The 16,692-nt window shown below is 40.5% G+C and overlaps 1 protein-coding gene across 2 annotated transcripts; it reads left to right on the top strand.

Annotated features, from left to right (window-relative positions):
- Positions 1-1,533: 1,533 nt before the first annotated feature.
- Positions 1,534-14,895, top strand: impdh2 (IMP (inosine 5'-monophosphate) dehydrogenase 2). 2 transcript variants are annotated; one of them, XM_056422121.1, is made up of 15 exons: positions 1,534-1,968; positions 3,223-3,271; positions 3,805-3,906; positions 4,018-4,092; positions 5,479-5,685; positions 6,295-6,382; positions 6,517-6,716; positions 6,845-6,935; positions 7,559-7,654; positions 8,463-8,534; positions 10,266-10,409; positions 10,697-10,841; positions 13,222-13,365; positions 14,343-14,426; positions 14,558-14,895. In XM_056422121.1, the coding sequence occupies exons 1-15, from the start codon at positions 1,871-1,873 to the stop codon at positions 14,577-14,579; spliced, it is 1,617 nt and encodes a 538-aa protein (XP_056278096.1). In that variant the 5' UTR covers positions 1,534-1,870; the 3' UTR covers positions 14,580-14,895. The 2 variants fall into 2 exon arrangements, with proteins under 2 accessions (XP_056278096.1, XP_056278097.1); XM_056422122.1 differs by lacking the exon at positions 8,463-8,534 and having other exon boundaries at positions 1,537-1,968.
- The last annotated feature ends 1,797 nt before the right edge of the window (positions 14,896-16,692 follow it).

The following is a 16,692-nucleotide window of genomic DNA, read 5'->3' on the forward strand; positions in this document are numbered from 1 at the left end:
CGTAAAAAAAAATAGGAAAAAGAAGGAAAAAATTGTTATTTTCAACAGTTGTACATTAATACAGAAATAGTTACTGAGTTTCTAAAACCAGACCATGTCTCGTGAGTTCATTACCCACACAAACACACAGGATGATCAAAACCATTACAATTTGACTTGCATTTAAATGAATAAGCGTCTTCACATGTGGTAGTTTTTACCGGTATTGCATGATGAAATGTGATGAGTTAACATCTCAGTATGTCCTACCCCCTTAATAAGCGGTCCATATGATGCCTGAAGAGATTGAACCCCTACATGAAAATACTTGAGATTAATTTTTGCAGAATGAACTATTAACTTTTGGGGTTAAAATGCAGATTAAATGTATAAATAGAATCTTTTTTTGCAGGCGGTGGCAGTACGCCATGTCTTCCATCATTCTGTCCAGCCCTCTACCGTAATTACTTAATGTGCCACACAATGATTTTATCAGGGAAAAAACAGTTCGACACATTCCAAATATTTCAGGTTTTTCTCTGCATTCACTACATTGTTGCTGAAATAGACCAGGTCGCCGCTGACCTTTTGAGATTGGCACCTATTTTCTAACGGAGCCCAGGCTGTCTGCTAGTGGCCTAATATAGTCAGGCATAAATGCGGGCCACGGTGTTGTTAATAACTCTGCTACTCAAGTTTGTGTCACCCAGTTTCAACTTCTGTACCACGGAGTGTGTGTGGGGTAGGATAGCACCCTCAGGTGTTTATTCCAAAGCAGGACATGGAGGCAGTCCCGTTATAAAAACAGCTCTATGGGCTGCAGTGCTTGGAAGCCACTGAAATGTGATGTGTTCAGATAAAGTGGGAACAAACTGTTTTTTTTTTTATCACCTGGGAAATCCTTAAACTTCTTTAAAAATGATGGCTCAGAGTAATATACTCCTGTTTGCTTTTAAGAGTGGTAGAGACTAACTAAGTACATATACCTAAGTGCTCTCTACTTAATTACATTTTAGAGACGACTTGAGTATCATAGCCTACTATGTTATACTTCCCTACATTTCAGAGGGAAATATTGTAATTTGTACTCCACTTCATAGATGGAAAAGCTTTAGTTACCTGTTAGACCTAGTTTGCAGATTCATATTATTAAAACTAAATACAATCAACTGATATATTATGAAAAGTGTGTAAAATAGTGCCACATTTATCAGCTAAACTGATGAGTAATTTCTGCCAATAGGGTACTCTTACTTTTGAAACATGAAAAGTATATGTTGATGGCGCAAATATACATTTTAAATGCAGCTTGAGTTTCGAGAGCTGGATTTGAAAGAAACCTATCAACAGAGCATGCTGGGATATTGAGTTATCTGTGTTTCACTGCGCGGACTATCATTCAACTTTGACCGCGAAATAGTCGTCTATTTGCATTTCCAATAACCTACACCTACAATAACAAAAGCTGTTCTTTCTGCGACCATAGGAGAACAAAATTAAGGGGGCGGGTCGACCGGAAGTGGCGTCAGTCGTCAGTTTCGGAAGCAATGCACGTGTCTGAGTGAGCTGCAGAAAGAACATGAGCCCTCAGCTCTGGCTGCTAGAGAGACCTCAGTACTGACAGAGCAGCGTCCATACCGACATTTCATACCCGTTAACCGGAAGCAGAACTCTCCCCGGCTGCTCGGAGACGTGGGAATCAGGACACCGGTCTGACCGTTAAGTGACCGAGAAGAAGTACGACACGCGCGGGGCGAAAGGAAGAAAGTTGTCGTTTTCTGTTCCCTGGCCCGTGTGTGTTGTCTTGTTTACGGGGCCTCTTGTTACCTGTGTCGTTATTTTAGTTAATTAGTTATCACACTGAAGGACCAGCGAGGACTCATTGGACATCATGGCGGACTACCTGATCAGCGGTCAAACCGGTTACATCCCTGACGACGGGCTGTCGGGAACACAACTGTTCAACGGAGGAGACGGGCTCACATACAAGTAAAGACTCCCGCCTCAGCCCGCGAGTACTCCTGTAATGTCCAGTAGCTTCGTGTGCTAACAGTAAACTAGCCCGCGTGGTCACCGTGAGTGTTTCTATTTTCAAGAGACTGGACCCGGAGTTAGCCAAAGTCTAATGACTGAATAATCGATCAATTATGTATTAAAATAAACACGTAGTTCCCCCCTTTACTTCATTTTCTACCAAACACTGCATGCATCGCGTCCCTTATTGCAACAGGTAATATGTTTATTACTGATGACTAGGTTTACTTGGTGAACGTTAGAAGGCTCCTCCAGAACCACAGAAGACATTATATAACGTTTTTCACAGGTTGAGATAATGCTCGTTACCGGTGTCCACATTAGAAAGCACAAAAGTCGTTTAGAAATGCGAGACACTTATGTGTGTCTCGCATTTCTAAACGATACAGTGCCAGGCAAAGAAGGTTGCTGATGAGTAAAGTACCTGTCTTTAAAAAAAAGAAAAGTGAAAAACATTAGTCTGAAATACATGTCCTTGTAAATGAAATGGAGGGGAGGGACACATTCCTTCTCTAGTACACTGGTTCCATATTTAGGTCCTGACTGACGCGGTGCTGTGCGGCTCCAGGCTGTACTTGTACAACAAAATAGGAGTGCGGTGTACCGACTAGACGCTGACACGAAGCGATTCAGCAATACATCAGAAAAGATAAATGACGGATCTATTGATAATGAAACATGTTACTGTTTGATGAATGGGCAACACTATTAGCACTAAAACAAATGTGCAGTGATGACCCACTGAACTCCGGATTTAATTGAGTGCTCTGAATGCTTTTGAAATTGTATTAAAGTGTTGTGATGATTGCATGCCCCATCTCTTTAGTCTCATCCTCACACGTCTCGTACGAGGATGGACATGCTTTATTTGTGTAAATGTTTCTCACATGCACACGTTATTTTGTGACATGACACCTCCCAAGACAGAAATAGATTTGTTGATGTCCTGGTCAGAACAGTTTAAGTCACATTGGTCCTTGAATACCTTCTTGGTGTTCTATTTCTGAACTAGAACATGTGTGATTTGTTTGCTACACCTTTAAACATCACACTTCTTCTTTTCAATCAATTTTACAGTGAACCATGTGATGTCAAATAGGTATGGTTCAGTGTTACTTTTAAGGTTTTATTTATTTTGTGTCTTTGTGTTTGATTGGCTGAGGCGGATTCAAAGCTGACCTCGTCTCTCTCTCTCTCTCTCTCCTTCAGTGACTTTCTGATTCTGCCAGGCTACATCGACTTCACATCAGAACAAGTGGTGAGTTGTAATAAAGGATGAATATTTGCCACTGCATGAATATCGGTTTAATGTTGCTGTGGTGGTATTAAACTAATCCAATTGCTGGATGATGTCCGGGATGTTTGCCTCCCAGCACATATTCCGTTAATTCGACTACTGATGCCTCAACAAGGCCAGTAAATAATGGGTTCCCTCTTTGATATTTGTGAGATGATGGTTGGTTATTAAATGGAGCGCAACAGCGACACACAGTCCTTAAGTGAGAAAATTTGCCCACGATCAATATTGATATCATGTACAATAGCAGGACCTTGAAATCAAAGCAACTACATGGAATTGAGCAATCATTGTATTGCACATAAAAAAGGCCAGTTACATGGATATAAAGCTTAATTGTACGTTAATATTTCAGGATAAACATTTTAAAAGATTTCCGGTCTTCTAGGTTTTATCTGCTGGAGCAGATACTTTGATTATCCTCAGTTACGTTGCATTAGAAATAGTTTCTCAGGTGAACACTTGGCACACGTACCCACTGATCTCTTGTGTAGGACTTGACCTCGGCGCTCACCAAGCAAATCACCATGAAAACGCCCTTTGTCTCCTCTCCAATGGACACCATCACAGAGGCCAACTTGGCCATCGCTATGGCAGTAAGTAGTGCAACTTTCCTTTTGGATGAAGAGATTTTTTATTGTTCCTGCTATCATGTTGGTACACTGAGTCTCCCCTCACAAACACACTGGTGTATCATCTCCTCGCAGCTCACGGGGGGCATCGGCTTCATCCACCACAACTGCACGCCTGAGTTCCAGGCCAATGAAGTTCGCAAAGTCAAGGTAGTGATGGTTTTATTTTCCCTTTTCTACTTGTTTTAATTATCTTTTTTCCACTCTTTTATCTTGTCTCTTCTGCTTTTACGAGTTTCCCCTCACATAATATTACTTTAAAAAACAACATTAATTAGTAGAGATGCACCGATCAGGTTTTTGGTGCCGATCACCGATCACTGAAATCAGTATCTGCCGATCCGAAAATACCGATCACCGATCACGGTGTCGATTGAAGCATTAGATTTATTGTGTAGCATTATTGCCTAGGACTATGAGGAAATACATATATAAAGCAACTCAAACATTAAAGAAATTACCGATTTCTTTAAACATTTAGGACTTTTACTTTGAAAAATGTCCTAATTGATACATTAAAATTGTTTGATTGCTATTGTAGGGGATTTCAGATATGTATGGAACACATCTGCATTATTCATTTCCTGGAACTCTTGGGAAATCTATTTACAGGACTTTTTAACATACAAAAGTCTGACTTACTTTATAAACTCTTCCTTGGTCCAGTAAAAATGTTTTAATGTTAGCATAATTTAAGCTAAATCTCAGAAACGATCTATAAAGATACAAAATCAGTTCATTGTTTACTTTTATATGTTAGTGTATGATTTGTCGACATCTTATTTTGATAAACGGATGTTGTTTCACGTGGTTCTTTCCGCTAACTTTGCAAAACCGGATGTTGTCACTTAAATCCTTCCGCTAACTTTATCAAAACCCTTGCGCGCTCCCGATCGAATAACATCAGTCTAGAGGGGCAGACATGTGAATGTCGGCTGAGTTGACCCAGTGATTCAACTCGGGGGACGGGGACGCCGCTCGGTGCGTGAGGATCCCCTCGTGGACCTCTGCACTCTGCGGCCCTCGCCGGGCGCATCGTCTCCGTTGCGATGCGCGGCGATTGAAACGTCTGAATGTTCTCGCAGATGTTACGTCATCTGATCTGTCGTTTTGATCGGCCGTTTTGAGAACGCCGATCAAAACCGATAATGGGAATATCGGCCGATATGGATCGGCGCCGATCAGATCGGTGCATCGCTATTAATTAGATGTTTCACTTTTCTGTCATCTAACGTCAGCATCTCTTTGTATTTCTCTATTTTTATTTGCTGTTCTTAGTTTGAAAAATGTAGGAGTTATATTTCCCTGCATCCCTTGCTCCTCCGCTCTCGAGTGTAGAGTACAATCTTGATTCAACCCTTGTTTGAATCCCTTGCGTTCTTAACCCCTCATATTAACCTCCATTTCTCTGCATCGCTGGCTCTTAAATTCACTTCCCGTATATATATTTACTTTTGTTCCACACCACCCTCCTACACCTCTATAATCTTCCATACCCTCCCTTCCCCTCTTCTCCTTGCTACCCTCCACCACCAGCGCTATGAGCAGGGCTTCATCACAGACCCGGTGGTGATGAGCCCCGGCGAGTGCGTTCGAGACGTCTTCCAGGCCAAAGCTCGTCATGGCTTCTGTGGAATCCCCATCACGGACAACGGAAAAATGGGCGGCAAGCTGGTGGGCATCATCTCGTCTCGAGACATCGACTTCCTGAAAGAGGAGCAGCACAACCTGCCACTGAGTGAGGTGGGTGGAGCATAAATAAGTTGTTTGCTATTCTTCACTAAAACTACAATGATGTTGGATGCAAATAGACATTTGTAATTGATGAATAGGGATTTTGAAATACATGTCGCTATTTCAATGGAGAACAGTAGACATATTTAATAGCTATGAATTTAACACGGATCCTGATCCATATTGATTTTTGAGAATGATATTAGGGGTATTCCACAGCTGAGTAATAAACTACACTGCAAAACCAAAAAAGGTTGGGATTTTCTGCTCAAAAGCTTGATTTGTTAGTCAGATGGCAGATAGGACGACTATATTGCTGAATTGTCTTTCATGCTTCTAGGTTGTAGAGGTTGTAATGTATGAAGGATTTGCAAAAAAACGCAATGTCTTGGACAAGAAGAACAAATGCAGCGCAACTGGTTCAACCAGATGTGGCTTTTTTCAGATCTCTCTGAGCAACCATTGAATAAGAAGTTATTTATTCAACAGACTTTGGTAAAATAAACTGGAAGGTCAACATTAAAATGTGTGTAGGTTTAAATAGAAATATAATGTAGGGACTCTCAGCATTTGGATGCTTCCTTTCTTTATACTCCGTGTGTGTTAATGTCTTGACAGGTGATGACGAAACTAGAAGATCTCGTGGTTGCCCCTGCTGGAGTGACACTAAAAGAAGCCAATGAAATCCTCCAGAGGAGTAAGAAAGGTGAGGGGGCTGTTCAAGTTGTCATTTTTAACTCGAAGGATTTTTCTGTAACAATTCAGTTTAAAACGTGACATAAAATGTATGGCCATGCATCCAGGTGTTAATGTTTCTGACCCCTCTGATTCGTCCCACAGGTAAGCTGCCCATAGTGAACGAGGAGGGGTCCCTGGTGTCCATCATTGCCCGCACAGACTTGAAGAAGAACAGAGACTTCCCTCTGGCCTCCAAAGACTCGCGCAAACAGCTGCTGTGTGGCGCCGCCATCGGCACCCACAACGACGACAAGTATCGCCTGGACCTGCTTGTGCAGAGTGGGGTGGATGTGGTTGTACTGGTATGGAGGACTTTAGTACAGATCTTGGTGGTGGAAACTTGTTTCCCATGGAAAGAAACAGAAGAATTAAGTCTAAAAGCTGCGATGATGCTCCGTAAATAACAGTGTCATGTGCTTCATCTCTCCAGGACTCTTCTCAAGGCAACTCAATCTTCCAGATCAACATGATCAAATATATCAAAGAAAAGTATGAAAATCTACAGGTCATTGGAGGCAATGGTAATTATGCCTTAAGTTATTTGCATTGAACCCAGCTATCCATCCCAAGTGATCACATTGCTTCCAGTTAGAGATGCTGATGTTCAGAGAACTTTTTCATTATTATGGCTTCTCATGAAATTATTTGCTGGTTCCAATTTACCAATGTTACGTTTAGCTGCTTTTCTCTTTTCAATATAATTTTTTATTGAATATATTTGGAAAACATATGGACAAAACTGCAATCTGAAGGACATGAGATTAATTTAATTAGTATTTTATTGATAAATTACTGATTGATGATTAATACATTAATATTATGATTGTGAGTTGTAGCTCAATTTTCTTTACTCCATTTGTTGAGAATTCTGTAAGTCTGAAAATATGAATTCCAGAGGTGTTTATTCAATTATATATATATTCATCCCCCATATTTTCAAATACGGGATATGTTTTGATCCATTTCAAGCATCACACATTCATGGGAAAAACATATCGTAAAAGATGGAGCTCTGTATTTTATGAATTGATATTGGATCCTTCAAATGTAGTTTGTTTCGAATGAGAAAATCTATGTTTTTACACCGACCCCAAGTTATTGTGCAGCTCTTAACAGCCTTTCTGTCTGTCCCTCTCTGCTGCAGTGGTGACTGCAGCTCAGGCCAAAAACCTGATAGACGCAGGAGTTGATGGGCTGAGAGTGGGGATGGGCAGCGGCTCGATCTGCATAACGCAGGAAGGTAAGTGAGAGACTGAAGAACTCAACAAACGCCATTGGCCTTGTTAACTGCTTCCACCCGCTAAGCATCCGTCAGCCATTCTGGAACCTTGTAATGTGCCAACCTAGAAAGGAAACTCTTAGGGAAAAGCATGTGCCGTTTGTCATTTTGATTGACTTTGGTTTGGCAGAAAACAAAGCGGTTTCGCTTGTAAACGACATGTCAGTTGGTCAGATTGCTCGTCTAAGGCTCCTCATGCTGAAAGACGGTTCTGTTGGAGTTGTTTTGTCGTCTTTCGTACAGTCCATAACGCGTGCTTCAGGTGCACGGCGTGTGCGTGGACATTTCTGATCCCAGTAGTTTGTTTCTGGCATCTCCCGCCAGATTAAAAGTCAAGATTGTTAAAGATCACAAGCCGTGACCGGTCGGGGTTCAGTGTGTAGTCTTACATTTCTCTCAACCAAGTCGCGTCGGGTACTTTGATCGCCTTGTCTATCATTGGGACGGTGGTTGTCATGCTTCTTTGTTTTATGTTTAAGACCCAGTGTTTAGTTGTGCAGTTATGGCGCTTACAGCCGAGTAAGGATTTGTCATTGGGATGCTGTAATTTGTCAGGAAGAGCAAATATGTTTACAGTAGATATTGTAAGTCTATATTTCTTGTTGTCTCTCATCTTGTCCCAAGATTCCTCTCAAGTCATTCGCAATATTTGTGATTTTTTTTTTTACTTCACTTTTTTCCGTCATCTTGTCCTCCAACCTGTCACCTCCCCTTCTCTCTTTTACTTCCCACCCTTTTTTTGTTTGTTTGTTTGTGTGTCCATGTCCAGCTCCTCCCCATGTCCCACCAGTAATAAATCTCTACAGCCCCAAAACCCCAACCACTGTTACGGGATACTCCAGTAAGTTTTCCCCGTCCTTCTTTGGCCTGCGCTGGGCGCCCATTGGCTCCACTATCACAGTGTGCCCGCCCTCCCCACTTCACAGCCTGCTGCATTGATTGGTTAACAGCTATGCATCGGTAGAAGAGGTAGTGGTCATAGGTCATAGAGCTGACCGTGGGTGTTTTTGAGGTTTGGGGGTTTTGCTTGTTCATGTATCCTCACTAATCTGTCAATCATTATGAGCGAATGTTGCTCTTCCTCTACCCGCTTTAACTGACCTTATGGGCTCAGGTCTTGATGACATCAGCCAATAGTGTCTCAACTATCCATTTGTGTCCTTTGGTTGCCTATGGATACCACTGGTCAATTGGTGACTGGATCAGTTGTAGGCCGCAGTGCTCATCCATTTCTAACACCCATTCCTAACGTATGGCATTTGAAAAATTGGCTCAGTAATGTAGTTATCAGCCACAGTGTGAACCTGCTAAGGGGGGCAGGGCCCGCCCGGTTATATTTCAGCGTGCACTTTTGCTTCATTATTAATCATCATAATCAAGGACAAGGAAGCCGTGATACATGTATCTTTATTCAGCCATTTGCATTATATTCTAATTCCTGTGATTCACTTTCTAATAATCAACATAGTTTATTCAGAACCTCCCAAGTGCTGCCAGTTGATAGTTGTACCTAAAGTGACGTACTTTTGAATGTTTGCATGTTTGTATAAAAGGCTGTTTTGATTGTGGATCTTTAGGAATGGCTTAGAGTCCTTCTTTCAAGTCTACATCTAGTGATCAGCGCCTCCTTTTTAGATGTGCGTTTGTGTGCAAGGATGAGGTATTTTTATTCTTGTTGTGTATGTGTCTTATTATATTTTGCTTTGATCGCGTGCTTAACATTACAGTAAAAAAACAAAAAACACCGGTCGTGTCTTTGTGTGATCAAATCCATTTTGGGGTTTTTTCGGTTTTATTTATGGTGACAGTGACAACAACCACTGGTACCTATTTGTTCTATCTTAAAGATTTAGATAACTTGTACCGGGCAGTCCGGACCCCTGAGCTCACAGTGAAGAAAACTCCTCTCTTCCGGTTCCATTTGTGAATCTTATTGTCTGTGACCCTTACTTTGATGGTATGACAGATTATTGGTTACATTGTAAATTAGAATTTAAATCTTAACTAGCCGTCTTCAGTTGAATAGAGGCAGGATATGTTATGAGAAGCGGGTTTGGAGTCGTCGTGTGGGATTCATCTGTTGATGTGACAAGAGTAACTTCCCTGTGGTCACTTTTCTTTAACTAACACGACATTAGAGATTTGTTCCCAGCCTGTTTGCTACGTCACCGTGTGTGAGATTGTTTTAATTGTTTTTAATTTCTTATCACTTGGATCACTGCAAGTTTCCACAATGCTCATCAACAGCACTCTTAAGCTCAGTCGGGAGGTTTTTGATGACAGTTTATCCAATTAACAGCCAGCTGATGAATCCTGGTTCCATAGCTCCAATTTGTATTCATGTTGACAGTGTTTTTGTTAACATATACTGATGGGAAAGAATAATTTGCTGGCAAAGATGGAAAATGTCAGCATTTTATTCCAATTTCGAACAGAAATCTGTAACACTTTGTCCTGTGAGGTGTGTTCGCATTTTGTGAGCGCGATACTAGCAACTTGTGTTTAAAATGATTTAATTCAACAGTGGTACACTTTTCCTCACATCATTTAATCCTATTTCATCCCTCTTCAGTGCTGGCGTGCGGCAGACCCCAGGCCACAGCGGTCTACAAGGTATCGGAGTACGCCAGGCGGTTTGGTGTGCCGGTCATCGCTGACGGAGGCATCCAGACGGTTGGGCACATTGCCAAAGCCTTGGCACTGGGAGCATCCACAGGTATGGATAGTTTCAGAGGCAGAGAGCATATTTTAAAATGCTTGCGATATGCACAACATTTGAAGAAAATATTGTTCATATGGATTCATTTTGTATGTGTTCTTGTCATGTTTAAAAATAAAAAAGTATTTGTATTACAGAGGATTATATATTATAGATTTTCATTTGAATTTCGATTAAGTGGTTTACTTCCATTTGAATCGAGATTTGATGGGGGAGGGAAAGCAGCCCTTTTCCCCCCTTTCACGCATCACTTCCTCTTTAATGTTCACTCCGTCTCTGTCCAGTGATGATGGGCTCTTTGCTGGCTGCCACCAGTGAAGCTCCCGGGGAATACTTCTTCTCCGACGGCATCAGGCTAAAGAAATACCGCGGCATGGGTTCCCTGGACGCCATGGATAAAAACCTGGGCTCTCAGACCAGATACTTCAGGTACAAAAACACAAACTGGCCTCACATAAATGCATCTTTCAAGCCGATCCGAGTTTACAGTTGGCAGCACCATAGTAGTGACTGCATATCTGCAGCTTAAATTCCCCTCCTATCCTCCTCTATCACACTGCAGACCCGAGTCCTCCTGAGGGTGGCAGGCTCTCAGTCTTAGTGCTGTTTGAAGTGTGCATGGTGGCGGGGATGCTCGGAGGGGACGCTGCAGAGTTTTTCCTAACCCTCTTTATCTTATGATTGGTCAACTGTTGGTTGTCAGTCGTCACAATCAGCCATCTTTCTTTTGACGCTTGGTGAGCAGCAACTGCTGCTGCTTGAGGTGGATGGTTCCTCCAGATCCTGTTGCTTTCATCAACTTGATGACAAGCACAGTGTCCGCTATAATTTAATGAAAGGGAGGTTAACATTAAATATTTTTGCAAATATACTGCCTGACTGATAATACTGTGAATGATGAAGGCGAGCCTACCCGAGTCATCTGCACTGGACCCTTTTTTGACGGAAGAGGGGTTTCACTCCCTGTCTCTCGTCATAAATTTTCTTTTCACCCCTGATTTGACTGAAGCTGAGGTCTGGGTAGTAGAGCAGGTATGAGGGTTGATGCCTTGTGAATTGCTTAGGACACATCTCTCAGCAGAAGGAAGGTTCTGCTGGACATGAGGATGACCACTGCAAAGACCCACCCACAGCTTTCCCACTGTCAGTAGTCCGGTTCTGACAGAGGTCCATTGTCTCAAAACAAGACCGTAGACTGCAAACAAATGATGAACTACATGAATAAACTTAAACATTTAGATGAAGTAAGATAGATGAAGTGTTCTCTTCTACACACACCAATACAAGTTAAATAACTGAAATCTCAACATCAACTTACGAGGATGGTATCTGCTGACCATGTGGTGAATTGATGCTGCCTCTAGGGGGTGCGCGAGAGGAAAAATGTAATGGTGGTCTAATGGTGTAATAATTAATATTAAACATTCTCAGGGCTCTCAAGTTTCACGCATTGAGCGTGAGACTCACGCATTTCGGTCTTAACTCCCGCACTCCCGCCACTGTTCTTGGAGTTGCCATCTTGTTGGGAAAAAAAGCCGGTTTTGTGTTCGAGGGTGAGCAGGGTGTCCGGTGGATGACCCTGAGTCTCCACGATGTACCTAATCTAAAGATACAACACAACGTCAAGTCACGAGGTCAGCGAAATTCACCCAATTAATTTCTATACATTTTCATGACCGCCAGAGAAATTGCTCCAATTAAAACACTGATAATTGGGTCACTCCAGCTTGGGCGTTCTACATTCCATTCTATAACCCCCTGTTCTGTGATACAATTCCATTTCACAGCACCACATTCTAAACTCAACTTTGATAGTAATTAGGCTTTGTGAAGCAGAAATGTCACTTGAAGTTTCCCCTGAGGAGCAGCATAATTTGTGAAACCTATATTAACATATCACCATCTTTTAAGTTTTTATAGCGATCTTGTAAACAAACAGTTGGCTCTTTATACATCCAGCAGAGTGACATTTTAATTTGTTCTATTTTTGGTATTTTATATATATGATAATATTTTGGTAAAGGTTACACTTTCGGCTCATTCCAATTACTATGAAAGCACACTTTGTTGTTATGCTATATTATTTTGTACAGTACATACTACTGGCCATTAAAATATTATAAATGTATTACCAGGCCACAAGTCGAGGGCCATCTAGCTGCATAACATTGGAGAGAAGACTGACACCTCTACAGATTATATCTACGACACGCAATTTACACCAAAACAATCTAGATTGATAAATAGTGTCTACAGGGATGAAGTAATCCTTTAACATATTATCTATCATGTAATTAATTACATTTCAGTATCTGATTAGGAGCTCTATGCGAGAAAACAAAACATTTCACACAAACATGCAGCTGCACACATGATCCAAGCAATTTGTTTACTTTTATCAAATCTAGATTTGTATAATCTAAATGCAGTAGATCCCCATCTCACTAAAATGTCAGACCATTTTTTGCCAGATGACATGAGTGCTTCCTCCTACAAAGTGTTTTTCAGAACATTACACATGACCACATAGCTTAGGTTAATGAATGATGAGCTCACTAGAACATACAATGGGTTGCAAACATTTTACCCAATGATGCTTAAATTAAATCTTTATTTTAATCACATCACAAAATTTTCAAAAGAAAAAAACTGCTTTAATTGAATCACCTTACTATGGATCTTTAGCCACAAGGTGGCAGTACACAGGTTGTACACGATCACCTGCTTTAAATGTCACCGCATGATCTCGGTGCGCTTTCTATGACACTGACGCCATCACTCAACTAGTTTTCGTTCTCTTTCCTCCCAGTGAGTGTGACAAGATCAAAGTGGCTCAGGGCGTTTCTGGAGCAGTGCAGGACAAAGGCTCCATTCACAAGTTTGTTCCCTACCTGCTGGCTGGGATCCAGCACTCCTGTCAGGACATCGGAACCAAGAGCCTCACACAGCTCAGGTGAAAACACTCGATTATGTAGAACTGCCTTGTACTTCACTGAAGTCCAAATAATTGATCTGGAAAGTGTGCACACAAAATAATGAAATACACAGAAGGTACACCTGTGCGATCAATTGAATTTCAATACAACAGCCATACATTCTACCATTTCAAGATGTTCTTTTTAAATCAGACAAAGTACAGATATGGGTAATAACATTAGTAACTTAAATATCATTTTTTATTTAAATAAAATGTTCCTCTCTTTCTATCTGTGAAAATGAAACACTAAATATACACCATTATGCTGTTGCTCACATTTCAACATCTGATACAAACGGAGCAAAGTTTGCAGTAAGTAAAGATAAGATAAGCAAAACTTAGGAGAGGCTTGTTACTTTGAGGAGAGTGCATAGTGTTGGAAACACCCGACTATAAAGCAGTCCAGTACAACAGCCACTGATCTCATGGTAAACCATCAAAGTGGAAATAAAATATTGGCCACAGGTTACTTTAAATATCTTCTTTTACATGACATTACGCAAGTCACAGAAGTGTTGAGCTATTGCTCTTTGATTGTCCAAAAGGCTGTAGTTTACAATATTTAGAAGATTTGTAATCTGAACTAAATGTTCCGATTAATTTAAAGAGTACAGCGGAAAAAAGAAGCCCATGTTGAAGTAAAAATCACAGGTATTGTCAGTGTAATGTCAGTCATAAAAAAATCAATTAAATAGTATAGAATGCTAATCATAAATAAACCATAATGTAGTTTGTTTAAAAAAGGCTCTTATGGTCTATAGTCCTTTCAAAAGATTATAGATAAAAGAAGTCATAAAAATGTCATCGCATGTAAAAAAGCACCAATAACACTTTTGTACTTTCTGTATGATTTTGAGACTCAGCTTTAGCCGTACTTGCCCAGCGTCTATGCTGCACTATATTCTTTCCCTTGAAGCCTGATATGGGTAACAACATTTCTTCCCTCGTTGCAGAGCCATGATGTACTCCGGAGACCTAAAGTTTGAAAAGAGCACCACTTCAGCTCAAATGGAGGGAGGAGTCCACAGCATGCACAGGTACACACAACAAGAAACCATACGCCTATTGGTTTGGATTTATATTTCAACACATTTAAAAACGTTCTTAGTGTCAATGTTTCTCTCAAACCCAACACATGATCAGTTAAACTTCCTCTTTCTCCCCACAGTTATGAGAAACGTCTGTTTTGAGAAGACGCCAGACTGAGAATCCCTCCGACAGACACATTATGCAAACACACCTTTCATTCACCACTAACTGTTCATACAAGTTGGTCTCTAAAGATGGGCTCTCACACCCACTCTACTTCCAAGGATCCATCCAGTCTTCCTGCCAGTGTCATCTATGCATCGTGTGCGTTTATGAAGGATGGGAATCAAGCATTTATCAATCAGTGCACGCGTGATTGAGTCCCTCAAGTTGTGATTAAAATAAATGTCTGGAATATCCATGTTGAGGCAAAAAAGAAGTTGTCCAATAATAAAAGCTCATGTGTTTTTTCCACGAGCTGCTGTGTTTGTTTTTGTCACCTCTGCTTTTATATTAGTAAACATCTAGTACTTTGAGACAAACAGAATGTACTTTTAATTGACTTTTTAAAAGTCTAAATGTATAGTATTTAGAAAATATGTATCTAAAAAAGGTCATACAAATATTATCGTATTCTGTTAAATTCATCGTACACCATAAATTAATGTTAATATAAAGTCAAATAAATGCCATACGACAGCAGGGTACCAGATACTGAATGCGTCCAATCAGATAGCAGCCGCCTCCTGCTGGAGATCTCCAGGGGGATCAGGTACTCCGCCAAATGCACCGGACTTTCCAGGGTGGAACCCAGCCCGGCTGGTGGGAGTCCTCCGGTCACACGCCGCTGGTCACACCTGTCTCACGTCGTCCATCATGTCACACGCTGATTAGCGCACCTGGAAATAGTCAGTTTACAGGCCTCAAATTAGCACAACTGTCAGATGTGTGTTGTATATGTGGAACCACACAATCATTACAATATTTATTACCACTGAAAATATGTTTGATTTTTTTTATGGTTAAGTTGCATATAACTTTCAATGACAATGTATACAACTAGCCTTTGTTAACACATTGGTGAAAAGCCACTGGATCAAATCATTACAATGCTAAACCATGGTGGCCTAAAGTACAATACATGTCTACAAATAAAATGCACCTTTCCAAATTTGGCCCACTTTACTACTTTTGACATGCACATCACCAAATTAAAGCCGACTAGTTACTATAGGACCAGTATCATTACCAGTGGTTGAAAGTTACATGTGTTTACATAAGTAGGAGAGACCGGTGGCAATTGTTACATTTTTCATAACTCAGACATTCATATTTTATCTAATAGGGACAAGACTATAATAATAAATGCAATACAGGAAGTAAGAGTGGTTACAATTGTCCCTTGGGGATATTAATACATTGGCCACATAAAACATGTTATTTCAGTCAAAATAGTATGTTAGTTGATACTATTTTGGGAACAAACTCTTCTAAATGTACCTTATTCAAAGTAATAATCTAATTTTACACTAAAGTTGGTCAAAGCTGACAGACCTCACATCAGGCCAATGCGGCTCGACGGTTGTTGTAACATTGTTTTAAATTTCTTGATACTAAAAGTATCCTGTGAGGCAAATATGTTTGTACTTTTTCATAAGTTTTTTTTTAAATGCAGGATGTTTACTTGTTACTTTTTGCTATGTTTATCAGAGTACTTGCTCCTCCAGTGACCCCTACTTTAACCCCTCGAGCACTAAATCACCATTACTGCTGCTGCTTAGCACTTATGTGGAATACAAAGAGCACCAATTATTGAAACATTAACTGGTACACAATTAAAAATACCAAAACAAAATCATAAAATGAGACGTAAGTGTCGTAAAAATGTAAGATACAAATGTGCAGTTTCTATGGCAAAACCTAGCAAATAACATCTGACAAAAATACAAATAAAAGACACTAAATTAAACATTATATTTGTAATTTCTATGATTTTTCTCGAGACATTTTACATAGAAAAACAAAATAAGAATGAACAAAAGCACAGACACAACAATGTAATTGTCCAGGGGACTAAAGGGTCAGCTCAGCAGCATTGTGTGTTAAGACTGATTCACTCAAATTACACTTAAACTCCCTCACCTCCAGTAGATGCATTAGGTTTGATTTGTCCAGCTTTTTAAATGTTGTCTGACATTTCATTTGTGGCGCTTCAGAGCTCTGAAAAATGACAGTTTTCACGAGTATAAAAATATTTCCAATGAATACTTGAAG

Source organism: Pseudoliparis swirei, chromosome 9 (genome assembly GCF_029220125.1).
Source record: "Pseudoliparis swirei isolate HS2019 ecotype Mariana Trench chromosome 9, NWPU_hadal_v1, whole genome shotgun sequence".
Lineage (NCBI taxonomy): Eukaryota > Metazoa > Chordata > Actinopteri > Perciformes > Liparidae > Pseudoliparis > Pseudoliparis swirei.

Coding starts and splice junctions, on each gene's coding strand:
- impdh2 (XM_056422121.1), top strand. CDS start 1,871: ATGGCGGACTACCTGATCAGCGGTCAAACCGGTTACATCCCTGACGAC. Junction 3,272..3,804: donor ACTTCACATCAGAACAAGTG/GTGAGTTGTAAT, acceptor TCTCTTGTGTAG/GACTTGACCTCGGCGCTCAC. Junction 10,842..13,221: donor TCTCAGACCAGATACTTCAG/GTACAAAAACAC, acceptor CTTTCCTCCCAG/TGAGTGTGACAAGATCAAAG.